The following is a 27015-nucleotide window of genomic DNA, read 5'->3' as shown; positions in this document are numbered from 1 at the left end:
AGGGGCTAGCCGCCCCAGTCGGGAGCTCAAGGGCCGTGTAGGACGGTCCTGCGGGCCAGATATGGGCCGTAGTTTGCCCACCTCTGGTTTAAGAAGTCTTGGAAGGAGATGAAACTGAAACTGCAGTTAATATCAATGGGAGTTGTGTGCATATCTTGAATGCCATAGATCAGTGGTGCAGGTCAGGGTGCTGGGCTGGGGGTGCAAGCTCTGGGGTGGGGCTGGGGATAAGGGGTTTGGGGTGCAGGAAGGGGCTCTGGGTTTGAGGAGGCTCAGGACTGGGCCAGGGGATTGGGGCACGAGCTTACGTCAGGTGGATCCCGGTCAGTGGCACAGCGGGGGTGCTAAGGCAGGCTTGCTGCTCGTCCTGGCACCACGGACCACGCTGCGCCCCGGAAGTGGCCAGCAGCAGGTCCAGCTCCTAGGTGGAGGTGCACAAGCAGTTCCGTGCAGCTCTCACCTGCAGGCACCAACCCGCCCCAGCTCCCATTGGCTGGTTCCCGGCCAATGGGAGTGCGGAGCCAATGCTCTGGGTGGGGGCAGTGCGCAGAGCCCTGTGACCCCCGCCCCCTAGGAGCCAGACCTGCTGCTGGCTGCTTCCGGGGCACAGCACGATATCAGAACAGGTAGGAACTACCCTGCCTATCTGGGCAGAACCACTGACGGGACTTTAAACAGTGCGGTCTGCGGTGCTGACCAGAAGCACCATGACCCAGTGCCTTCCATTCCGTGACCCCAGTACTGGGTTGCGACTCATACTTTGAAAATCACTGCTGTAGATGGCTCTAATTTGAGGAACTTTATATATTACCCTGAAAAATACTTGTGTTTTTCTGTTACAGGTGACCAGGACATAAAGTCCAAAAACTGAACAGTGTCCTGATCAGTGAAAAAGTACAGAACAAAGCCAGTGGACAGTAATTTATTTATATCAGGTGCTTTTCATTTATTTTCTCTGGATAGCTAGGAGACTTGGTGATATCTTTTCCTTTGGGTCTTGCTGTCTAATTAAGGGCCTCCGCATACATTTCTCATTAAAGACAATGGGTCTACTCACATAATATCTGTTGGCAGGGCTTTTCTAAAATGCTCATCATCATGGCTGTAGCCCATAGCCACAGAAATAATATTTTGAGATAACTTTTGTCATCAGAAGGTATGTTACAGTTTCAGTGTTGTTTTGTTTTGAACTGTGCAGAGAAAAGTACTTCTCCTATAATGCAGTAGTTATAAATGTTTGAGTAACTTCTTACTAAACATGATACTTGTAAATATTCAAATCACTATCCAGAATGTTATGGTTTATTAATATATCATTTGTAGTAACAGTATGCTGTCTTTATGTGTTTTTACTGCACTAGTCTTGTTAGGTTTTATTTGATAACAGATTTCTATGTCCTCCTGAGTTTAACTCTTTGTTTATTTTTCATGACTTAGTAGGTTACTGAACACAGATTCGCTTTCCTCTCACTAAAGGAAGAAAATTAAAATTAATTTACTCTGCCGTTGTGCACTCATGTGGTGTCTCAACTGCATTTCAAGCTGGACAAGAAACTGCTTTGCTTTGGAGAGATTATGTATACAGCCTGTGTGCTCTGTTGTTTTATCTTGAAGTTTCAAGAAGGCTTTTTCTTTTCTTTTGGGTTTTGGGAAATGCGTTTTCTGACAGTTGTCACAGATCAAATACCACATTTGTTCTTTTTCCCAAGAAACAAAATTAAAATAGAAATATAATGTGTTAATTAATTTAAAAATGCATCTGTACTGGAACACTGCATCTTGCCCCTGTTCCTGGAAGTCAGGAAGTTTGAATTCTGACCTGGTCTATGAGTTGAATGTATCACTACAATGAGTTAATTAGAACACTGAATTCAAATATCATCAAATTTTCATGCGATTTGGATCTGAGTCCAGATTCAAACTGCGCAAGATCAGGACAGTGTCTACTCTTGCTTGCACTAGTGTAATTCCAAAGACTTCTGCAGAATTATTCCTGATTTACACAGTCTTGTCTACACACAGATTTTGTACTGTTATAATATTTTGATTAAGGGCATGATTTTTCTACCAATATGTGTGGACACAATTATATGCTGGTATAAAGGTGCCTTATATTGGTATAGCTTATTGGTCTTCCCTATGAGAATAGTTATACCTTTAAATTGATATTACTTCCTTCCATACCAAGGGGGTATAGTAATGATGCTAGCATAGTTAGTGTCATAATTTGTGTATGTTTAGACAAGGACTAAAGGAGAATCAGCCCCCCTGAATCTATCTCTAATTTAAATTAGTTTGAGGAAGTGCTAAGTTTTTAGATCATTTACTTAATTGCATGTGTACTAGAAAAGCTTTTTCATTAATTCTTTATTAAATATGTTAAATTTATGTGTGAATTAATATTGTTTATTAATTATTTATAAAATCATAATTAGGGCCCTACCAAATTCATGGTCCATTTTGGTCAATTTCATGGTCATGGGATTTTAAAAATCACAAATTTCATGATTTCAGCTCTTTAAATCTGAAATTTCATGATGTTGTAATTGTTGGGGTCCTGACCCAAAAAGGAGTTGGGGTGGGGTGGGGGGTGGGTGTCACAAGGTTATTGTAGGGGAGGTTGCCGTACTGCTACCCTTACTTCTGCACTGCTGCTGGCAGCGGTGCTACCTTCAGAGCTGGGCAGCTGGAGAGCGGCGGCTGCTGGCCAGGAGTCCAGCTGTGAAGGCAGGGCCACTACCAGCAGCAGCAGTGCAGAAGTAAGGATGGCATGGTATGGTATTGTCACCCTTACTTCTGCACTGCTGCCTGCAGAGCTGGGTGCTCGGCCAACAGCTGCTGCTCTCTGGCCACCCAGCTTTGAAGGTAGCAGCGCAGAAGTAATGGTGGCATGGTATGGTATGGTATTACCATCCTTACTTCTGCGCTGCTGCTGATGGGGAAGCTGGTTCAGAGCTGGGTGCCCGGCCAACATCTGCCTCTCTCTAGCCACCTAACTCTGAAGGCAGTGCAGAAGAAAGGATGGCAATACCGTGACCCCCTACAGCTCCCTTTTTGGTCAGGATCCCCAATTTGAGATACGCCGGTATACCCTGTGAAATCTGGGGGGAGACCAGATTTCAGTGTCTGAGACGCATTTTTCATGGCCGTGAATTTAGTAGGACCCTAATCATAATGCTGTTTCAAAATAAGGAAGTTTGCCAGACGTGACTGGTTTAAAACATTCATGTGTGTCAACTACTGGCTTCTTGAGAAAGTGCACCCTCACTCTGCATGATTGCATTTGACCTACTTTCATGTATATTTTGAATAACTGAAAGGCTGAGAATTAAATAAGGGATAAGGGGCCCAAGCCTACAATCTTTTCTCAGACAAAACTCCCATTGACTTCAGACAGAGTATTACCTGAGTAAGGAATGCAGGATTGGGTTCAAGGTACATGGGAACATGTAGGAATTAAAAAAGAAGGGGAAAGAGAGGTTCCAAGTGACGCCTATGCCTGATAAATTAATGTCAGACACTCACTACTCCATTTAAGGGGGTTTGTGTAATCCAGAACTTGATCTGAGTCAGCCACCATTTGAATTCTTATTTCCTGTTTCTTGAGTAAGGAATACATGGTGGGGCCAATAGCCAGAAATCTGGTCAAATTCTATATAAATAAGGGTCTGCTTCTGCAGTCATTGCATGCACAGAACTCCCATTGATTTCAATAGAAATTTTGCATGTGAAAAGACTTTGGCATTGGCTCCTCAAGATTAACAGTTTTCCTTTATATTTTAGTACCTTTTTTAAAAAAAAAATTACCTGAATGAAACGGTGACAAATTATTTAAATAAGAGAGGCAGGTGCTCAGCCTTTACAGAGATCAGGGCCCATAGACAAGTGTGTTTGTGAAGCTAAGATAATTGATGTTTGTAAGGCACTTTGAGATTCACAGATGGAAGCTGCTACAGAAGAGCAAAATATTATGTTAATTTATATTTTTCAGCAAAAAAAATGATAGTATTTGAGAGTTTTGACCCACATCTGTTCACTTTATTCATACTGGTAATGCTACTGAAGGTAATGCAAGTTCTCTAATTATTAAAGTGATCATGATTTGTCTCTTGATCAGGATTTTTTAATCACTCTAGTTAGGTTTAATTAGCACTGTGAATCCAGCAATATAGATTTATGAGGGAGAACAAAAATAACTAATTAACTAGTATATGTAAAAAAAACCTCTAAAATTATCTACAATGGTGTCTAAAAAATAGTTAATGCCATGATTTTAAAATCCAGTATCTGACGGTCATCTAGGTCTGGAAAAAGATGTTTCATTCCACTGAAAAGAGCATTCCACTGGTATAAAAATGCAGTTTCTAGGCTTTCTGGTTCAAAAGGTTTTGACTATAACCGTTCAGCATTGAATAATACTTGTCCTCTCTATGTCTTGTTTTGTATGGGCGCCCACCACTATATTAGTATCTGAGCACCTTCCAGCTTTACAGGTTGGTATTGTGAGCTTTCTAGTGGGTCCCATACTAAAGATCTGAGAGGAACTGTGTGATGGAGTAAAGGGGCTGACAGGCAGGGAAGTAGTTAAAAGCCTTTCCCAAACAGTCAGCCTCTGAATTCTGTAAATAAGGATAGGTTACTTGCTCATTGCATGAATGGTGATTAATCTTATTGGCATCAGGCAGTTGATTTCCCTAAAAGATGGGGAGGGATAAGAATAAGAAGGAAAGATTATATATAGCACCTGGGAATGCACTGAAAGAGGGTAAAAGTGAGCTTACAGAAGAGGTGAAGGGCTGGTTGTGATTGTGTCAGCAAGGTTTACTGTGGACATGGCTGAGAGAAACTGTTGGTGTGTATATTTGGTCCTTAAAATACAGGGTACTTTGTTGTATTTTAGTTTTAAATGAAGTATGTGTTGAAGGTGTTTGAGCTCTAGCTGAGGTCTACATTGTGTAATTTGCTTGATGTATTATTATTGTTGTTCTTAGAGGCTCACCTGATATCAAGATCCCATTGTGCTAGACCCGGTACAAACACATAGTAAGAAATGGTTTCTGCTGTAAAGAATTTCTTTGTAAACAAGACAGTGGGCAAAAAGATGTATTATTATTGCCATTTTAAGTGTGGGGACTTGCTCAAAGTCACCCAGGAAGCGTATGGTAGAGCTGAAAATTGAACACATATCTAAATCCCAATCTATTCCCATAGTCACAAAATAATCTGTTACTTAGAATCACCGTGAATACAGTTGTAATAGAACTTGGAACATGAGCAGCACTTATCTGCTATTTTCTATTAGTGTTATCTGGGTTAGTTTAAAGTATCCATTTAGTTCAATTTTTGTTTGTGGATTCTAGATTCTTAAGAATCTCTTCTGTTCATTATGAGTTTTTGACTTTAGCTCTCATGATGTTGGATTGCTGCTTTTGGCTTTGCAGTCCAAGAAAGCTTTTCTAATAAGGAAGAAAATGCATTTTTGTAGCTGTGTACATGGAGCCATGTTGAACTTTTGTTTCTTTCAGACTCTTCTAGTTTTTTAATGCCACAACTAAATATTAATTCCTTCTCCATTGATTTTATTCCATGAATTGTCATATAAACAGTTTCTCAGAATTGTAGTAATGCACCCCCCAATTGGTTGATTCAAGTCTGCTCCTTGATGTGGCGCTGTTTCAAGTAGAACTCAGTTGATTATGAAATACAGCAATGCGGATTTAGAGTCAGATTCTCTGTTGTTCTTCACTTTGTCTGTTCATTTGTACTTGTGCAAAGTGAGTGTAAAAGACTACCACTCAGAGTTGGTAGGGTTTTCCATGAGGATAAAGGACTATAGAAGGGGCAGGATGAATCCAGGCCCTTGTTATCAGAACTGATGTCCCTGGGAAGTGTGATTTCCCTGTTCAATAGATAGCTGTTTCAATCAAGTTAAAAGCCTGGCTAGGTAAGGGAGTTCAAGTAGGATTCTCGTCTTTCAGTGGGACCAAATTCCAGTGATTTGTATCCAATTTATCTGAAGAAGTACTTCCACTACCCCTTGCCAGTCAGTTCTTATTACATGTATTTTTACATGTAGTTAGTACTTAAAGCAAAATATATATTTACCAATATAGTCTTCTCCACAGTGAGCATGTTCAGAAGACAAAATGGAACAGGAGTATTGCTTTCATTTTTTTTAAATATCTGGCATAAAAGAATACTAGTAAGTATTGCAGTCCAACCCACCAATACTGTAGGTCAGTCTACATTAGAAGAATTTTCACCACTGACACTACTGATGCATACCTCTAACATGGCTGTGCTGCACTGATGCAAACCAGGGCTTGCATTGCAGTGGCTCAACATGTGTACATCCAAGGTTTGCACTGGTGCAATGTAGACCAGTTCTGTTATTTACATAGCATTGTATCTTTTTTTTTTTCTACAGTTGTATACCAAACCTACTGTTACCTGACGAAAGTTTTTAAGAGCCCATTGCCAAATATATATGCTAAAATTTTAGCGAGCATAATGAAAGAATATTCAATAAAATGTTTTTTTTAAACAGCAGAGTCATGTGATCTTCAATCTAGTGGTTGGGACAACTATACAACTAACTGCTTTGTAAACACTCACAGTTTAGGTCATAAGCCAACCTCTAGTTAGTGGGGGTCAGAATGAAACTTTTCCTGTGGCTGCTTTATTCAGCTGTTGCTTACTTCTTGCACCTGGCTCTGAAGCAGCTGGCATTGGCTGCTGTGGGAGACAGAATACAAGACTAGAGGGACCTCCTGTCATGTTATGGCAATTCCTATGTTAATTATTGAGGAGCTATGAAAAACAACCTATTTAGAGACAACTGTCTTGTCTGTCCTGATCTTGGCATTCGAGTTCTTCTGTTCCTGCTGTTCTTTTCTTTGGTTAAATTAATCATCTTAGTGACAATTTCATAGGGCTCAATTGTCATGTAAAACAGATGAACAACACATTCTAGTGGGAAATAAGCAGCAAGAGGTTTTTGGTTTTTTTTAATATATCTTTATGTACAGTGTGCCACATTTATTATAAACCAAGTCATTTTGAGAACACAGCCTGGAAATGATGTCCTGCAAGAAGTTTGATGTAAGCTAGTGAGTGTATCAGAGCACTTTGGGCTGCACCCTGGAACCCTGCAAATCTGCAGATATCTTCTTGATATCAGCTGACTATATTTGTGGATCAGATGTGGATACACATTTTTGACCTGTGCAGGGCTCTTCTGCCCCCTGTGCCTTGAGAGGATGTAGCTGTAGGGATTTAGGCCTTCATCCTGTACCTATTTATGCCAAGATGGGGCTGCTGCTCCCCTGAGTACAGCTATGCCTGGTTCTAAATCCTTCAGGGGATGGTGTTGCTGCCTTGCTGTAACAGGGGGCACAGGTCAGCAAGAGACCAACTTGCCTGCACACAGGTGCAGGTACAGGTTGACCTAAGGCAACTTTTGACCGAACTTTGTAGTGTAGGCCTGACCTGCCTCTTCGTGGGCCCAGGGCCTTTGATGGCCCTGTGGTGAATGGGGTGCGAATTTGGAGCCTGTTTCCACCTTGGAGCTGGCGCTACAGAGGCTAGCGGGGAGACGTGTGCGGTACCCCCCCGGTGCCTGCAGCCGCGCTCCGAGGCCCGGCCGCGGGGCTGTGGGTTCAGTTTCCCGACACTGAACTTGGCTCCGGGCGGAAACACCCGGCACGGCTGGCAAGGCCAGAAACCACTGTCCGCCCGGCTGGGGGCAGAGCACAGCAGCGCCCCGCCGCCCCCCGGAGCTGCCGCCGCCGGCTCCCCGCAGGGCTGCCCCGGGGAGGACGGGCGGAGGGCGGGAGGGAGGCTGCCGCGCCGGGCGGGAAGTGAGCTCAGCGCACAGGAAATCCCGCCCGCCTGGCCTGTGTTGTGCTGCCGAGGGGCAGAGAAAGGAGCCTAGCGACCGAGCGGGGCTGGCGCCGGAGACCACGGGCAAAGCCATGTCTGACCAGGTAAGGGCCCCCCGCGGCCGGCTGGCCGGGCTGAGGGGCCCGCGGCGGAGGGAGCGAGGCTCCGGAGCCAGCCCGGCGGCCTCCCCGCCGCTTCTCCATAGCCCGCAATGGAGACTGGAGGGAGGGGGCGAGAGGCGCCGGGGTAGGGGGCCCTGCAGGCCCTTGAGCGGCGGGGGTTGGCCCCGTCCAGTGCCCGGGCGCAGCCCCCCCTACCCTGCGCCTCCCCAGCGGGGCTCCGCCTGGCACCCCCCGGGAGAAGGGCCCGGAGAGCGGCTCCCCTTTCCCCCACTTCGCGATGCCCCCCCACTCTCCTGCTCCCTCTCCAGGCGGGGCTGCGGGGTCCCCTCCCGTGACTGCTTGACCCGGCCTCCCACCCTGCCTAGGCCCAGGTCATACAATGGAAGCCTTCCTTGGCCTGCTTTACGGGGGTCAGTCGCTGGTACCCCCGGTTCTGGCCTGCCCCAGGCCCCCCCTGCTCGGGGCCGGAGGAGGGAGAGGCAGCCCCAGAGTTTGCAGCCTGGCTCGGATCTGACAGCAAGAGACGAGGGCTGATAGCTGCAGCCAGGATTTAAGCTTCTTTCCTGTTAGGCCTGTCCTCACGCTGGGGAGTTGTTGTGATTTGTGTTTAGTGCTCCTAATTCAAATCCTATCCTGGCTACCTTATTTCATTCCCAAGATTTGTTCAGGAACTATTAATGATGTTCATTAAATTGTAGTGTGTGTGGTTTGTGTGTGTATGTATTCTGTCTTTAGATGACACTCTCAACTAGTATTGGCGTGAAAAATGTGGATTTTTCATAGCAGTTTTTTGAAACCTAATTTTAGTAGCAATGTGTGGTATTTTAAAAAAAAAATGGAAATGCTCTAAAATGCTTCTATAGCGTTGGGAAACCGAGCACTGTTGGTATATGAGAATCAGGAAGCAAAACTGGTCAGAAGGGAAAGTGAAATTTAGGCCATGACACATCCCCAGTTTGAACCCCATTTCAGCTGTTAATGTAGGTAAGGTGTAAGAAATCCCTAGTGTGGACAGGAAAAATCACTATTTACACTGGTGGACTTTACCCTAAGTTCAGGCAGAAGTAGACTTAACTAGTGCAAATAATGGCATTGCCTGTTGCTGCTAAGGCTTTACACTAGTGGAGCTCTGCAGGTGTCTGACAACTGATGGCTGTCATCAGAATAAGGCCCACAACAAGTAGACCAGGCTTAAGTGAAATGCAGAAAGTAAACTAGCAGCATAAATGGAGGAGGGGGAGAGGAAACTTTGGACCAGATCCTGCAGACCTTTGCTCACATAATTGCCCTTATTGATGTAAGTAGTGCTGTTGTCATAAATGGAACTACTTCCCTGGGTAAGAACTATTCAGATTTGCAGTATAAAGCCCTTTTTCTAAGAACTCTTTCCATTTGAATCTAATGTGATGCTAGTAATAGAGATAAGGAGAAGTTGCTCAATGAGGTGACAGGGTTCCATCAAATAATCAGATTCCAACTAAATCTGTTCAGAATGGCAGTCATGGGATAAGAGGGAATGTCCTCTCATGGATCAGTAACTTGTTGTAAGACAGGAAACAAATGGGAGGAATAAATGGTCTGTTTCAGAAGGGAGAGAAGTACATAGCATGGTTGTCCAAGGATCTGTACTGATACCAGTGCTGTTCAACATATTCAAAAATGACCTGGGGAAAGGGGTTAACACTGCAATGGCAAAGTTTGCAGATGATCTAAAATTACTCATGATAGTTCAGTCCGAAGCAGACTGTGACGAGTTACAAAGTTGATCTCTTGAAACTGGGTGATTGGACAAGAAAATGACACACAAAATTCAGTGTTGACAAATGCAAAGTAATGCACATTGGAAAATATAATCCCAACAATACCTATAAAATGATGGGGTCTAAATTTAACTGTTATCACTCAAGAAAGAGATCTTGAAGTCATTGTGGATAGTTCTCTGAAAACATCTGTTGAATGTGTAACAGCAGTCAAAAAAGCTAACAGAATGTTAGGAACCATTAGGAAAGCATAGATAATAAAGCCGTAAATGTTATAATCCCACAATATAAATTCATGGTACACCTACACTGTGAATACTGCGTGCAGTTCTGGTCACCTCATCTCAAAAAAGTTATATTAGAACTGGAAAAGATATCGAGAAGGGTAACAAAAATAACTGGGGATGTGGAACAGCTTCCATATCAGGAAAGATTAAAAAGCCTGGGGATTGTTCATCTTGGAACAGGGATGACTAAGAGGAGTATGACAGAGGTCTATAAAATCATGAATGGTGTGGAGAAAATGAATAGCGAAGCATTATTTACCCTTTCCCATAACACAAGAACCAGGGGTCACCCAATGATATTAATAGGCAGCAGGTTTAAAACGAACAACACACAATGCACGGTCAACCTGGGGAACTTGTGGCCAGGGGATGTAGCAAAGGCCAGAAGTATAACTGGGTTCAAAAAACAATTAGATAAATTCATGGAGGATAGGTCCATCACTGGGTGTTAGCCAAGATGGTCAGGATGCAACCCCATGGTGTGGGCGTCCCTAACCCTCTGACTGCCAGATGCTGGGACTATACAATGGGATGAATTGCTCAATGATTGCCCTGTTTTGTTCATTCCCTCTGTAGCATCTGGCATTGGCCACTGTCGGAAGATAGGATACTGTGCTAGATGGACCATTGGTCTAACCCATTATGGCCATTCTTATGTTGAATTAGGCCACAAGTCTCTTACAAAAAGCAGCCTTCAATAAGTAATCCTTTGTTATGCCTCAAATCTGCAAAGATTTATGCATATGCTTTACTTTATGCACTTTGAGTAGTCTTGTTGACTTGAGTGGGAGCTCTTGCGACCCATAAAGTGTAGCATGCATGTAAACCCTTACAGTGGGACAAACATGTAAATGCGCTTAACTTTTACTTCCACAGTTAGTTCCATTGAAGTCAATGAGTAGTTGACTGGAGTTAAACATGCATAAATGATAGTGGGAATGGGCTCTAAGGTGATATTAGTGCTCATCTTTCCATGCAAATAATTTTTCTTGGAGTTAGCCATGTTGCATGGAAAAACTACAGATTCTTTTTCTCCTATCTTGTGCTGGAAATAGTTGTTTCAGAGGATATTGTCCTCCAGGGATATAATCATTTGTTAATAATGGCAATTATAGCTGTCTTAATTTAAACAGTGAACATAAGAACAGCCATACTGGGTCAGACCAAAGGTCCATCTAGCGCAGTATCCTGTCTTCGGACAATGGCAAATGCGAGGTGCCCCAGAGGGAATGAACAGAACAGGTAATTATCAGTTGATCCATCCCCTGTCGCCCATTCCCAAAGTGGGATATAATCAGTTTAGTTTTCATTAGGATGAGATAAAAGATCATGTTACTGATAATAAAGGGGGGAACAAAATGGGATGGGGGATACAAAAAGCTTGTGGGTCCTAGGTAACAATCCCAGAATATGGGGAACAGACAAAGTCACAGGAGGGGTAGGTGTGTAGATTGGTTTAATAAAGAGGGAAATTGTAGAATCTAATAAAGCAAATTTAACTTCTAATTAAATATAGAAGAATGAATCAGCATAATATTGGCTTCATGTAGCATTTCTTTTAGCTAAAATATTGCTAACTGTTAGGAGTATAGGAAGAATACATAAATTAACACCACTTGTTTGCTAAATGTCAGCACTGGTGGTGTGTGTACTAATCATCTTATAATCATGATTCTAAAATCTTATTGCATATTATGTTCTTGAAAATTGAAGGTCAAAATCTATTAAAAAAAATAACTAATTTATTGTTTAAGCAAATTACAATGCAGCATTTGAAGTGTTTTGTTTTGTGGTTCCGTTAGTTGCAATAATAAATACTTGGCCCTCTCAGCACCTTTTGTCCAAGGACTTCAAAGTGTTTTACAAGCACTAATTAATTAAACCTCATGACATAAGTATGAGGTAGGTATTAGAGAACATTTTTTATGCTGCTTAGGAACCCTTTCTGTAAAACAGTGGCTATAGGAACTTTTTATGGCCCTAATGAAAAGTCAGAATCTGATTCAGAAGTGGTTTTATTCAACATTTTTATTTTGACCGCTAAGTAAAAAACTTTCTTTTCCTAGTATGATAGTGAATACCAGTCTTTTAACTGCATGTTAAGTGGTAGGGACTTGCACATGAACTGTTTGTGAAATGTTTAATTTACAAATGAGTGATTGTAACTTAGTTGCCATCAAGTCTACCTAACTGTGCATTTGTTCTTTAATTTCTTCTGGTGGCTTTCCCATCCACCCATTTTTTCCCCCTTAAACCTGCAGTAGGGGAAAAAATGCTCTTTCAGTTTTGCCTGCCCTTGTTTGGCTCCAGATTATTGGGATTTTACTTTTTAAACTTCAGTTGTTGGCAATGCCATTCTTGACTCTAACCCATTTCAGTCCCTCTTCTCCCCTTCTCCGCCCCCCCCCCCGCCAAAAAAAAAGAATTCCATCTCTGCTTTTGCTCCAGTTTGGTGTATAGTGGGGTTACCTGAGGCTTTAATCTTGCATCTTTGTGATATACTGATATTTTGATCCCACTAATTCCCTTTTTGTCTTCCTACTGTCTCCCTTTCTCATTGCATTTGGCGTGCACTGCCTCAGTTTCCTGGAGCTGAGGACCGGAATCAAGCCCCCTATGGATCATTGCTTTCCACTCATATCAACCAAGGAGGGCTGTCATGGTAGTGATGCTCTACTTTAGACACAAGAGTATGAACTCTGTGATACCCCACACAAGAGCTCAGAAACTCTGGTGAGGAGAGTTAGATAGCTAGAACAGTGACAAGAGTTAATTTGAATCCTCTGCATGGTAGTGAAGTCCTCTCTTATTATGACAGCAGGCTGGCTTGCAAATTGGTTCTTTTGCATAGTGAACAGAGATGGTGACTACATACACTTAGAATTTAAAAACCCTTTGTAGTGATGGGTTTCTCATATGTTAGCAAAGCAAATGACTAATTAGCATGAAGTTATGTTATACTTCAGTGGGTGTGTAGAGATTAGTCTCTCTCCTCTTTTGGAGAATTATTCTGTCCAGTGTGTAAATGCTAAAAATGTTCTTTCCGCAAACCCTTTCTGTAATTACAGGAGAGCGATCGGCCATTAGGTGAAAGAGGTCCATGATCTAGGTCTCCAGAAAATGTCTGTCTTTTGGTCCTTTTCTAGCCGAGAGTGTGATCCAAACTATCCTCTCACTCCTACAAGTGGTCCCTTGAGGTTTGGGTTGAGGCCTGTGAATATGGCAGGATAGTGGCGGGGGGAAGTGGCAGGGAGGGTGGAAGTCTTTATTGCCAAGAAGGAATTCTGGCACTGGGGAGCTATAAAAGCTTTGATCTTGTCCATCTTGCTGGGCAACAGCATGCTGAAGAAAGGTGATTGAAACGTGACTTGTAGTTTGGTGAGATCCTCCTCTCTGAAGACTTTTTTTTTTTTTTTTTTTAAAGATTTCTCTATCCAGCAACTGCTTGAATTTATGCAGTGACTAAAGGTGTAGGTGCCATAATACACCACATCCATCAAAATGTACAAAACGGTTCAGAGCTGCCTGGCCACGCCTCCACCTAGCAGCTGAGTGAAGGGGATGTTGCCACTTCTGGGGAGACCCCCAGACAAGCGCCACCCTGTCCAGTGCCCCTACCCCCTCCCACACCCAAACTCTGCTGCTGGGGTGGGGGGGGCCCAGGGGCCAAGGGACTGCCCCAGCAGTGGCCTGGCGCAGGGGCTGCCTGAGCTGCCCTTGAACCAGGCGCACCGGCCGCTGCAGAAGTCACGGAGGTCACTAAAAGTCACAGAATCTGTGGCATCCGTGACAAACTCGCAGCCTTATTTATAACAAACATACCATGACACAAGCTTTTAATTGGGGATGCTGTTTACACATGGGAGTGAGGGCTCTGCTCATTCTTTGAAAGTGGTAGTGACTTGTGATGCATCTTTACACACTGATGCTATACATGCAACAAAATCTGTTTACTTCTGCCTCTGTTTTAGCATATGAGACAGAGAAAGATCTATTACTGCTTTCTCCATGTTTCTCTTTTTGAGCTTATTTCAATGGAGTTAAACTGGTGTAAAATTGCATTCTTTGTTTTAATGTCTTCTAATTCATCCATTCTCTTCTCTGTTCCTCTCTTAGCTGCTACTGTTAATCACTGGTGTAGTGCTGATTCATTGTAATAAGGGAGAAGTTAGCGTACTGTCTAATGAAAATAGTTAATAAGTAGGATTTATCAATATCCCTGTGGAATGTTTTTCTTTCAGGAAGCAAAACCTTCAGCTGAGGACTTGGGAGATAAGAAAGAGGGAGAATACATTAAACTCAAAGTCATTGGGCAGGTGAGTTCTTTTACATAATCAGTTACTGGCGGATATTTCATAGTTGTCCAATGTATAGTCTGCAGATGGATCATCTCTCTTAATTACACACATGAACAGTTGAATTCTGGTACCCTACAATTCTTTGATCTGGAGTTTTCCCCCCAAAATTACCCTCCTACTTACCAGTTGCCAATGGTGGTTCTCAGTATAGCTCTAGGTGTCTCAAACATTAATTAATTTTATCCTTGCAACTCCTTTGTGAGTGAAGGGAGTAGTAGTATCCCTGTGTTACAGATGAGGGATTGATGAACAGAGAGATTAAGTGACTTGCCTGAGGTCATACAGGAAGTCTGTAGCAGCTGGTTTTAGATAGCCTGAGTCCCTGTCCAGCATTAAGCAAAAGACCATCTTTCCTCCTGGACAGGAATGGGGTGAAGGTGCCATTGGTTGTTTACTTAACTGTTTGTGGAAGGGGAGGCCAATTCAGCCTCTAGCCAGCAACTTCTCTTTAGAGATAAAGGCTATAATTTTCAGTAGTGGAGGGAATGAGAACTTCAAGGCCTTCATGAACTGAAGTAATTCTGAGTAGAACCACAGAGTACTGCGGGAGCTACTGGTTCACTTGAACTCTTTTAATATTAGGAATTTTAAGACTTTATTAGCCTGGCAATTTGGTGCTGGTTGGAATCTGGGGACCAAATTCAGTCTAGGCATAAGATGGTGCAACTCCAATTAGCTTCAGTAGAAACTGTAATCACTTAGCCCTGGTCTACACTGGGGGGGGGGGGAGTCGATGTAAGGTATGCAACTTCAGCTATGGGAATAGCATAGCTGAAGTTGACCTACGTAGATTGACGTACCACGGCGTCTTCATGGCAGTGAGTCAACTGCTGCCACTCCCCCGTTGACTTCACTTGCGCCTCTCCTGGTGCTGGAGTTCCGGAGTCGACAGGAAAGCGCTCTGGGATCGATTTATTGCGTCTAGAGTAGACGCGATAAATTGACCCCTGATATATTGATTGCTACCCGCCAATCTGGTTGGTAGTGTAGACCTACCCTTAGATAAGGGCTGAATGTGGTCCAGTGACACAGAAGATATTTCAAACACTTGTATTTGTAATCATTTTGTCACCTCTTGCAGTAATGTATCTTTTTGTAGGACAAGGACAGCTCATTAACTTACTATTGTATTGCTGAGACAGCATGTCTACAGTGGTAGATGCTCTCTAAATGAGCAGGGTTTTATTATGAATTTTGAAGTGTGAGCTTAACTTGCCTCTTCTGGAACTTGAGACCAGAGATCTGCTGTGTATGATGATATTTTTATTAGGCAGATTGGAGGATAAAGATGGAGACACAGACTATTGCTAATTTTTTTTTTAAATTCAAAATGTCTTTAGCAAACCACAAGCCATATCATACCATCTATTTTTGAGCAGAACTCCCCATGGAAGTGAATGGTGAGTTCTGATTAATGTGTTGTAATATAAATCTCTAGTAGGATAACTTATCAAGCATTACTGTACGCACATCTATTGATGGTCCAGCTGTCCAGTAAAGCTGGTGTTGGATACATTTTGTAATAATAAAGTGTAAAAATTAAAACCTTCAAACAAATCAAATAGTTATTACAAAGAGGGGTAACTTCTTCCTGTTCTGTTCTTAGGACAGCAGTGAAATTCACTTCAAGGTGAAAATGACGACACATCTCAAGAAACTCAAAGAATCATACTGTCAAAGACAGGTTTGTGAAACCGTGGCACTGTCCTATTGAAAAAGCACTTTAACCTCTTTTTCCTCCCTTCCCCAAGTAAAGGGATCTGCTTGGACAGGTGAACTCATGTCAAATCTCTGTTCACCAGAGGGATAGACCCAACAACCACAGAACTATGGACCTCCTAATTAAGTTTGACAGTCATTAGCATTTATGCTCTACAGCATGATGTGGACCCTGTCCTATTATAATGTGTTCAAATTATTGATTGAAATTACAAGGTATCTGTTAAAAGCAAATGCTCCCTTTTTTAATCTGCTCATGCATGTTCTTATGGGTACTGTAAAAGACGCTTTACCTCTTACAGCTCAAAGGGAAATGCACTTAGAATTGTGGAATACTTTCACTGTTGTATGGAAGCAGAATTAGACTTACAACTGCCAATATTGTTAATATGGTAATAAACTGACAATGTGTGACTACTAAATTCATTGCATTAACGATTTGGTAGAAGGGGAAAACAGTGAGGTGGCAAAGTTGGAGATGATACAAAATTATTCAAGATAGTTAAGTCCAAAGCAGACTGCAAAGAGATCTCACAAAACTGGGTGACTGGGCAAGAAAATGGCAGATGAAATTCAGTGTTTGATAAATGCAAAGTAGTGCACACTGGAAAATGTAGTCACAGTGTTACATACAAAATGATGGGGTCTAAATTAGCTTTTACCATTCAAGAAAGAGATCTTGGAGTCTTTGTGGATGATTTTCTGAAAACATCCACTCAATGTGCAGTGGCAGTCAAAAAAGCTAACAATGTTAGAAACTATTAGGAAAGAACACCCACACCATGAATACTGCGTGCATTTCTGGTCACCTCATCTCAAAAAGATCTACTAGAAATGGAAAAGATACCAAGAAGGGCAACAAAAGTGATTAAGGATATGGAACAGCTTCCAGCTGAGGAGAGATCAAAAAGACTGGGACTGTTCAGCTTGGAAAAGAGGTGACTAAATGGGGATATGAGAGAGGTCTATAAAATCATGAATGGTGTGGAGAGAAAGTGTTCTACCCCTTCACATAACACAAGAACAAGGTTGATGAAGTTAATGCGCAGCAGTTTTACAACAAACAAAAGGAGGTACTTCTTCACATGATACACAGTCAACGGGTGGAACTTGTTGCCTGGGGGATGTTGCGAAGGTCACAAATTTAAAATATGAATTGGATAAGTTCGTGGAGGATAGGTCCATCAGTGGCTGTTAGTGAAGATGGTCATGGATTCAACCCCGTGCTCTGGGTGTCCCTAAGCCTTTGACTTCAACATGCTGGAACTGGACAACTGCAGATGGATCGCTCAATAATTGCCCTGCTCTGTTCACTCCCTCTGTAGCATCTTGCATTGGCCACTGTCGGGAGACAGGATCCTGGGCAAGATGGACCATTGGTCTGCCCAGTATGGCCGTTTTTTGTGCTGCAAGGGATCAGATTTATCTTCCACATCAGTTTGTCTTAAAACTACCAATTAACACTTCTCTTGTTTGCCTATTCTCTGTTTAGCTATTGGATCAGCAGTGGCGTTCTTCAGGTTCACCCTACCAACTGTGACCATAAGCAGTGATGGCTAACACTTTTGTGTTAATAGAGACCAACTAAACTTGTCAACAAATAGCTTTGTAGTGAAGCTTCATTCTTTGGTCATATGATGTCTTCATTTTTCTGTGTCCTTGTCATTGTGTGATTTGCTGCTACGTACAGGAAGAAAGAGTATTAATATTTATTGCTTACATCGCATTGAATGTATGCTGGGTCTTTTTCAGATGAATGAGAGAACGCTGCCATGATGAGCTTAAAATCTTAGGGCCTGATGCTGTGAACCTTTTCACACAAGTTTTGTGTGTGTCAGTCATACATAGATCTATAGGTTACTCTGTATATCTAAAAAACAAAAGCTCATTCTATAGCAGTTTGAATGGATACCACTGTAGTATGTGTATACTATAGAATGAAGTTTTTTTTACTTCTTACCTGGGCTATACCTTGGTGAACAAAGTAACCATGGAGATATTTTAGGTTTCCTTATTCAAGTGTGCTCAAAGGCAGATGCTTCTATGTCACATCATCTTCTGAGAGAGGGGTCTTAAGGTGGCTTCTTCCAGGGCCATAAAAATGCTTCCCAACTGTAAGAGGGATTACTAGAGAAGGTCTTCCTTTCCTATTAGTTTGCCTGCCTGGTTAACTTGCAAGCCATTTGTCTTTGAGGTACAATACACTACAGACTTTGGGTGCTTCAGAATAACTCATCTTAAAAATGACTCTGTGCAAGTTATTTAGTTTAGAAGAGTTTACTGTAAGTGACAGTAGCTGTGTATGCAGACAATTTAATATGGATTTAATAACCTGGAACTACTTACCTTTTGCTGATGGCATAAAACAAGATGAGTATGGGTTTCATTATCTGGTGTTGCTATACTGGCATATTTAGAGACCAGCAGTATTAACTGCACAATTAAGATTGGGTCTTATTTTGCACTTGAAGTGGGAGTTGAACCTGTATTGTATGAAAGATACAGTACATCTGGCCCAAATTTTTGAGCAGATTATCAAATATATCTGTTTGTTAGACTGAATTCTAATCACTTTAAATTGGCATTTAAAAGTTCTTATTCTGTCTCTTGGTTATTGTGTGTGTTTTGGTTTTTAACGTTTTCTAGCTTAACTCTGAACTATAGAATGTCAAAAATACATACATTGTGAGTGTTTGAGGTCTCTTTGGAGTCATGTAATTCTTTTTCTTTTTTCTTTTTAAGTATTAGTATTATTCGCCATAACTGATTCCATGTTTGCTGCGGTTAGCAGATGAATAACATGATTTATGTCAGCTACTTCCGTTCTTCAACATGGGGTGCAAAAGCCTTTTTGAATGGTTCAGGAAAGAATACAACACTGCTTTCTAATGTATGCCCCCAGTAACTTCCTTGCATCCATAATTGTGGCTAGCATCGGGAATGAATTTTGCTAATCCAAGAGTGTGTTTGGGGAGTCAGAGAAGATCTTTGACAAAGGACATTGTCACTTTGTTGAAGACTGGATCTTGGTGAAGCTGTTCAGTTGGTTCAGGAGTAAAGTTGAAAAGTTTAATGAAAAACAGGATCTTCAACAAAGCAATGAGTGTTGAGGAGTCTGTTCTTTGTGAACCCAGTCAGCTGGGTTAGAAGTTCTCCCACTGAACTGGTGGAACAATTCATGGAGAGCCCGGTCTGAGACAATTCAGTTGATTCAGGAGTGGCACTCTTGAACCAGTGGAATAGTTTCTCAAAGAATATAGTACCTGTGACAAATCAACTGCTTCTGACAAATATCAAGGTCTTTGTGCGTGGAGCTGTTGTATTGGAGATCTCTTCTTAGGCTTTTAGTATTCTTTGTCATTACTGAATGCTTTTGAGCAATGGTTAGCTGTTGAAAAGGAAAATCTAGTTTTGACCAGCCCTACTTTAGGGGAGCAGTACACTGCCTGTTGTCACATGCCCCCACTTATGTCCCAAAATGGTCCAAATGGAAGAGGAGCAGGTTTTTCTAGTACAAGCAACATTTATGTTGTGTAGTAGATGAAGACCTTTGGCAAAGCAGTGGCTATGAAATACATCTTTGTGAAGCATGGCTGGATAGGTCTTCTGTGAAAGCCTTTGGCAAAACTCCTGAGCCAGCTGGACTCTTTCACAAAAATCCTGTTCTTAATTAAGTCAGCCATTGCTGCGTCAGAGATGCTTTTTCAATCTGGAAAAAACCTAGGAAATTAATACACAAAACCACTGTGTTGTGTTTCAGTTAAAGCTGGCCCACACACATACCTAACCCAAATCCACAAAACTAGGAAAAGAAAAGTTAAGGTGTCTAACTATTCATACCCTCTTTCTCCCTCAGACACATACCTAACCACTAGCACAACCACCATACACCACAGACAAAGCATCACTATTTTCTCATCCCCATTAGAGATGCCAGCCTTCCAGCACCCCTTTTTCCAGACATGAGTGATTCACCTGCCCCTCCAACTTCTGCAGAAAGGATAGTGGGGAAGGAGTCTGGTCAGTTTGTGGTGATGCTGGGTGTGGGAGTGTTGGGAAAGGGGGTGCTGGAATACATAGCATTGACAGAAACACTACCCAATTTCTGAGAACAAAAATCTTATTCCTGTTGATTTGCAGGTCAGAAAGAACCCAACTTGACTTTTTAATACTAGGTAGAGTTTGCAGGGTGGAGAGGAGTCAAAAAAACTCTTTTCTTGTAAACTGGACAAACTTCATGTGGTGGTGGTTGACAACAAATACACAACTACAGTCTGCTTTCAGAATAAAATTGTACTTTAATGTTAACATTCGCTTAACTATTTTAGTGCACTAGGTGCGTAATAAAATACACACAGCTTAGATGCTTGCACATCAGTGGCTAGTACCCAATCTTCAGTTTTCAAATTCTTTGCTTATATTGAAAACGTAATATTATTTGTGTATCAATTTTTAAAAGCTTACATGTGCTTTACTAAACATTTCTGTGGCTTGTTTTTAGGGAGTTCCAATGAATTCGCTCAGGTTCCTCTTCGAGGGTCAGAGAATTACTGATAATCATACCCCCAAAGAGGTGAGTTTCTTTCCTTAATAGAAGGCAAGTGGCAGCTTAAACAATGCACCATGGGACAACTAAAGAAGTAGACTGTGCTTCGCATGTTAGGGATTTCACTGTCCAGCCAAAACTTCCATTATTTGCTTGAAAACGTTTTTTAATACAAGTATATGTACTCATCTTTACCAGAGAGAGGTAGGAAAACATGAGTAGCTTGTTTTCTGTTTACTATCCATATCAGGATTATACTTAATTGTTGCATAAATTTATTCCTGGTATTGCAGAAGTTATAAAGACTGACCTTTTGGACGCAGGATGTGAGTTATGCAGTGTTGATGTAATCATCTTTTGGTCTTAAACTTTCAGCTGTCTAGAGAATGGAAAACGAACTTGAAAACTTTAGATATCAGTTGTAGTTTCTGAAGTGAAAGTCCTTTGTTATAACCAAGTAAGCTACATGATCTATAATTTGCAGTCATTATGCCATTGGTACACAATTGCATGACAATCATGCAACAGCTGCACAAGAATAAAGTTAGAGACTTTAAAAAAAAAAAAAAAATAGCCAATGATTTTTTGAGATCTGGAAAAGGATTTGGACTCCCTACAGAATATTGCCAGTTCTGAAGTAGATGTGCTGCAAAGATGAAACAAGTGACTTGGGGGGTGGGGGAGCAGACTAAATAAAGTTATTAGTGTTGGCTAATAAGGCAGTGACAGAGGATTATTTTTTCCACCACTTTGTCCTTTTGAGGAAATATGGCTGGGGAGAGGAAGAAAACCTTTAGCTCCCTTGCTTGTCCAGGAGCTGCTGTGCATTCAAAACATCTGATTTGTAACAATTTTGTGTGTTTTTTTTGTTTTTGTTTTTTTTCTTCCCTGTTCTCACAGCTGGGGATGGAGGAGGAAGATGTGATTGAAGTTTATCAGGAACAGACAGGGGGTCACTCTACAGTTTAGATCCTTCTGTTTGTTTTTTCTTTCCCCTTAATCCTTTTTTATTTTTAAATAATAGTTCTTTTGTAATGTGGCGTTCAACACTGAACTGAAACTGGCACCCCATCTCTGGGAACTTATTTTCAAACATCTGGTATCTTGAATTCTCGTGCTCATTATACACTATAATTTCTGTTTTCATTGTGCTGAACTCTTGTGATCCAGCTGCAGCCCTGCTCCTTTTCCCCCTCCCCTTTAAAATTACATGTACACACATGCATTTGTATGTTCGCTAGGATCGTGCCTTTCAGGCACGAAGGTTGTAAGATCTGCCAGGTGGGCAAGTGTTCCTAATGACTTCCAAATCAGCCCTGAAGTTTTGATGTGTGACTGTTTCACTCCTGGACTATAACTTTCAGTGGGAGATGAAGTTTTTCAGAGAACTAAACAATGGAGAAATTGTGTGTCCATAATTGAGAGCTGTTTTCCTTAAATTGTGCTGGGGGCCTGGGAAAGAAGACTGTCCAGCTGGAAATGAAAAAGATCTGTACTTTCTTCCAGAGATGACTTCACAGAAGACATAAAATTGAAAACCCTGTCTATTCTTAAATTTTGGCAGAAGAGCCCAAAAAAGTTCTTTCATATAGCAATTAATACACAAATATTCATGCAAGAATGTACACAGCAGACACTTGTAGTATTCTGACATTCTTGTTTGTACCTTCTAGCCTGGGACATGGGTTTTGAATGGACGTTGTCTGTACCAGCTTCATTAAAATAAACAAGAAAAACAATTTTATAAACATTAACAATTTGTATTTTCTTTTCACATATTTGGAGATGAAAGAGCAAGAGATGTGCTTATTTAGTAAATATTGATCAGAGCCAGCAAATATTACTCTCTCTTAAAATATACACTGTAAACTAGAATTCTGTTGTTCCCTTCTTACTCCAAGTATTGAATACTCATTGATTTTTTTGTTTGGGTAATAGTAATGTGCATTCCTTTCTCTTGAAGCTATTAACTGTTTCCGGTACCTGTTGGATGATGAAAATATGTACTTGGAGCTTCAGTTTTGGATTCTAAAACTAAAGGTTAGATTGAAACCTGTAACTTGGAAGGGAGAGTTGGAAGGAAATAGGTTTTCAAAAAAGCCAAACCCCAAAAAGTTAACCTTTTCCCTCTAGATCACTGTGTCACAAATGGTCCGGGTCAGTAGTGCCCCAAAGTAATTACCATCTGATGGGTGAATGGTGTCCTATCTAAAATGAGTTATGGGCTCATTGCAGTTCCTAACCAGGTATCCACATCTCAAGAGGTACCACCATTGTGGGTATCTGCCTGGGCCATCTCAACAGAGCATCACACAATTATGAATGGGTCACACTTAAATGGGTCTTACAGCTCAGGTAGAGGTGGATTGGCAGGACGGTGTAGAAAAATGCATTGCTTTGCCTCTGCTCCATGTGACGTGCAAATAAAAAGGACTTGAGTTTGCAGGTTTTTACATCAAGCACTTTTCATGAAAACTCAATTCACATTGTCATTTTGCTAAAATATGTTTTATACTTTCACAGATGGGTTTTGAGGGTTTTTTATGGAGCTCACTGTACAGTTATAAATGCATTTCCTTTCATGCTTGTGGTTTGTGTCCCTTTTCCCATCTAGTAGTACACTTCTTTTGTACTCCTAGCTGCACTAAACAATTCTTTTAAAATATTAAAATTTTGCTTTAAAAAAGTCAGAGAATATGGAATTTTTTAAGTGTTATGTTTAACCAAATGATTTCTAGAAGAAGAATAACCTTCAAAAGAACAAATCACCAATATAACATATGGTGAAGCAAAATACTGTTTCCTTGAGATGTTCTCTATGTGCTTTAGCTATATCTTAGGTACTTACGTGCCTCTATAAGAGCAGTATCTGAGCACCTCTCCATCTTTCTAATAAATGCATCCTCACAACATCTCTATGTGGTAGGAAATTACCACTATTCCTGCTTCACAGAGGATTAACTGAGGCAGAGAGAGACTGTAGCACAGCTGGGAATTGTATCCAGATCAATTGACTTCTAGACTAGCATCCTAACCACTGGACCTTTTTCCTCCCAATCTACATTTTATATGCTGATTTACATTAACTCCTGAGGTGAGGAGGGACTGCATAAAACCCTCTTTTGAGACTACTAGAGAGTCTTAGTTGGGTGGAGAGCTTGCTGCACATGGCCTTCTCTCGCTCACTCCAGTGAAGATGAAATAGTGAGGTCTTTTCTATACTAAACTTTTTTCCCCTGAAATTTCCCACTGGGAGTTTGCTCTTCCTTCAGCTGCATACATATGATGCTGTTGGACAGCCATGTTTTATCTGGACTTGCTGTGAGCAGTTAGATAACCTATAGTTAATACTCCTCTCCCACTGTGACCATCAGTGGAGCTGTACTGTTGGGAAGATTTAGGGGAGTGTACGCTATCATCTTTCTCACCCTCCTCCCCAAGACAAATCTTGGAAACTCAACCCTGGCTTCATGTAGAAAGATGCTAGATATTGTTCTAGTGTCTCTCTTCTCTATAATTTGTAGTATCTAGCAAAGTTACAAATTAAAGCTTCCAGGCTTATCTGTGCTAAACAATCTGTTACACCTTGGATTTAGCTGTGACACTGAGTATGTTTCACAGAGCTCTCTGTAAACTCAAACGTTTGTCCCTCTCCCCAACAGAAGTTGATCCAAAAAAGATAATCACCCATCTTGTCTTTCCCACGTAATCACGTGCTAGATACCTGTTTTGTGGTTTTGATATGTTTTTCCATTGTTCCCTGGAAGGAGTTAAGTGGCATGTGGAAGGAGCATTCGGGCAGAAAAAGGAGTTCTGTAGGAACAGAATTCATAAGTTCTTACGCGAGCTGCATCCAGGCCTCTTTTACCCAGAGGTGGACTGGGCTTTGTGCTTGCATGTTGCTAGGAAGAGGGAATCAAAGTGAAAAGTCGTCACCTAAATTCTGTCCCTTCCACTCAAAATCTCTTGATATTGTATACCATGCACAGAATGTAATACATTGTTTTTAAAAGCCTATAACACACACTGCATCTATGTAAAATAAGGGTATATTCATCAAGAGGTCTTCTAATGTACAGATATGATGGAAAAAGCTTGCAGGTGGATACTGTTTCATAATAAGAATGTAGAAAGGGAAAGTTATTTTTGTATATGGAGTATTTCTTTTATGAAAATCTGTGCTGTGTATGTCCAGCAAGTGCGAACTCTGAATTGCTGGTGCACAGCCAGACATGCTTATTAAGGATCAGCCACAGGCAATATATACGAAGGGTTAAAGGAGCTACATACATTAAGACACCACTCACTACCTTTTTTTTTTTTTTTTTACAGGAAAGCTCAAGTACTGTAAATCAATTTATTTTGCTTCTAGCACTAGTAGTTAATGCACATTTAATTCAACTGAAGTCCAGCTCCAATTCAGCAAGAGCATAAAAATATTTCTCATGACATTGTTCCAAATCTATTGAAAATGTGCGGTGTGGTTTGCACATGTAAATTTAACTCTGTTATATGCTATAAAAGAAAACAATGCAGAAGAAAACATGATTAACCTGATTTTGAGAAACAAGAATTGTTCTCTTGGGGGTAGCAGTCTTTATTTGACGTCTTCGTTGGCTTCTTGGGATTGCATGATGCTAATATGCATAAAATCTAGCGGTTTCTGGATCTAATGAGCATAGGTAAGTCAGTTGGCCTGAGGATCCTTCTGCAAGTCAGAGAAGCCCTCATACCCTCCACAAGATTGTGAAAGCTACTGCCCTGCTTTTACAGAATGGTCCTGAGAATCTGGGAGGGGGCAACAGGGTAGGAGAAGTCTGCTCTTACAAGGTCCACAAAAGACTGTAGGGCTAACTCAGGCTGTTAATTAGGTCGTCTATTGGTTGACTATAGCATCTTGAATGCTTGATTTCCCACCTATTGGATGAACATATAAAGTGTACTTATCTATTGGGGAAGTGAATTTAGAAGAGAAAATGTCTCCCCAAGAAGCAATAGGGAAGTCTTAGGCCATGTTTTATACTTCCCATTGGGTCAGACAAGTTCAAAGGAACTCTTAATTGGATTCAGTGAATTGGAAGAGTCCACTGCAATAACCCCTATCCTCTCAGTATCCTTGCATTTATTTGTTTTCTTTTGCTGTCTCCGAGCCTAGCATTTGGAGCAGCTGAAAATAAGAATAAACCCATGGGCGTGAAATTTGCTGTGTATGTTCCAGTCCACTGGCTTCCACTAGCAACTCCCGCTGGAATCGCAGGTGCTGCTCCAGAGCTTCTCTTTGCCTGCAAACAAACAGTGCTAATTAAAATATTTAGAGATAAATGAAAGGAAGGCAGCTAGTGTTCCTTGATTTATTAGGAGTGGGCTAGGTCAATATTTTTTTCCTTAATAATTATAAACTCAGCAATTTAAATTCATGCTGGTGTAACTTCAGCCATACTACAATTTCAGCTGTAGTGGGAAACCTGGGCACTATGCACCATTTTGTAGTATAGATGGGATACTAGCTGTGTCGCTGAACTATTCAAAAACTTGGGATCCATGTAAAGCTTTAGCACGCAGTTTGGGGATGTACTGAAAACATGGTTGAGTTTTGTCTACACCACAAAGAATCATTTTGTAATTTGGAGTTCTAGAGTACACAGGACCAAACGTTAGAATCTGAGGCTCATTACTGGAATTCCAGTGTGAACCAGTGAAGATATTTTCACTGACATAGTTCCAGCCCTAGTAGTGTTTTTGTTTAGATTGGCCCCAAGTGACCGATGTTAACTACTGATGTGTTACTATTCAGCAGGAATAATTTCCTTTTCTGAATAAGGCTGTTTACCTGGCTAGAAGTTGTGCTTGTGTCTTTGCTTCCTCCAAAGCTAATCTAGCTGCTGCTTCTGCTTTCATCCTCCTTTCCTCGGCCTCACGCCTTGCCTGTTCCTCCTCCTCCAGTTTCCTTCTCTCATACTCCAGGCGTTGTTCTTCTGCCATCTCTGCTAGCCGTTGTCGTTCCACCTCTAGCCACATTTCCCTTTCTTTCTGTTCGCGTTTTTCTGCCTCTAGGGGGTGGATGACCAGATAATTAGTAGCTGCCAAGATTTCCTATTTAGGAAATCGTTGTTTAACTGTACTGAAAACCCAAAATGATATTGCTATTGCAGTATTGTCAACCCCAAGTGTTTTAAAAACCCCAGGCCCCTAAAATTGAGATTTAAAAAAAAAACAACTTCTCATTCAGCACATTTTCAAGTATTTGTTTTCAGCTATTAGTGTTAAACAATTACTTACATTTTTAAGGCAATTCTCATGTAGTTATATGGCTCCAGGGAGCGTGGGCAGCCAGGAGGCATC

The 27015-nt window shown here is 41.4% G+C and overlaps 2 protein-coding genes across 8 annotated transcripts in view; one reads left to right on the top strand and one right to left on the bottom strand.

Moving 5' to 3' along the window:
* Window positions 1–7807: 7807 nt before the first annotated feature.
* SUMO1 (small ubiquitin like modifier 1) lies at window positions 7808–22764 on the top strand. Its single transcript, XM_037912287.2, has 5 exons — window positions 7808–7985; window positions 14292–14366; window positions 16015–16092; window positions 20629–20700; window positions 21574–22764. Exons 1-5 carry the CDS (start codon window positions 7974–7976, stop codon window positions 21640–21642), a joined length of 306 nt encoding a protein of 101 aa, XP_037768215.1. The 5' UTR covers window positions 7808–7973; the 3' UTR covers window positions 21643–22764.
* A 2073-nt stretch (window positions 22765–24837) lies between these two features.
* KIAA2012 (KIAA2012 ortholog) overlaps window positions 24838–27015 on the bottom strand; it is a 102581-nt gene continuing 100403 nt past the window's right edge. For 6 of the 7 annotated variants that reach the window (XM_037912282.2, XM_037912285.2, XM_043524737.1 and 3 more), the window contains exons 23-24: window positions 26504–26723; window positions 24838–25955 (exon numbers count right to left, since the gene is read on the bottom strand). In XM_037912282.2, the coding sequence (XP_037768210.1) occupies window positions 25796–25955; window positions 26504–26723 (380 nt within the window). In that variant the 3' untranslated portion in view covers window positions 24838–25795. Of the gene's footprint in view, window positions 25956–26501; window positions 26724–27015 lie in introns of those variants that run through there. The other variant, XM_043524738.1, reaches the window with a different exon arrangement.

The sequence above is a fragment of the Chelonia mydas genome, chromosome 11 (assembly GCF_015237465.2).
Source record: "Chelonia mydas isolate rCheMyd1 chromosome 11, rCheMyd1.pri.v2, whole genome shotgun sequence".
In the NCBI taxonomy this organism is placed as follows: Eukaryota; Metazoa; Chordata; order Testudines; family Cheloniidae; genus Chelonia; species Chelonia mydas.
This window is presented reverse-complemented; position numbering and strand designations above follow the sequence as displayed.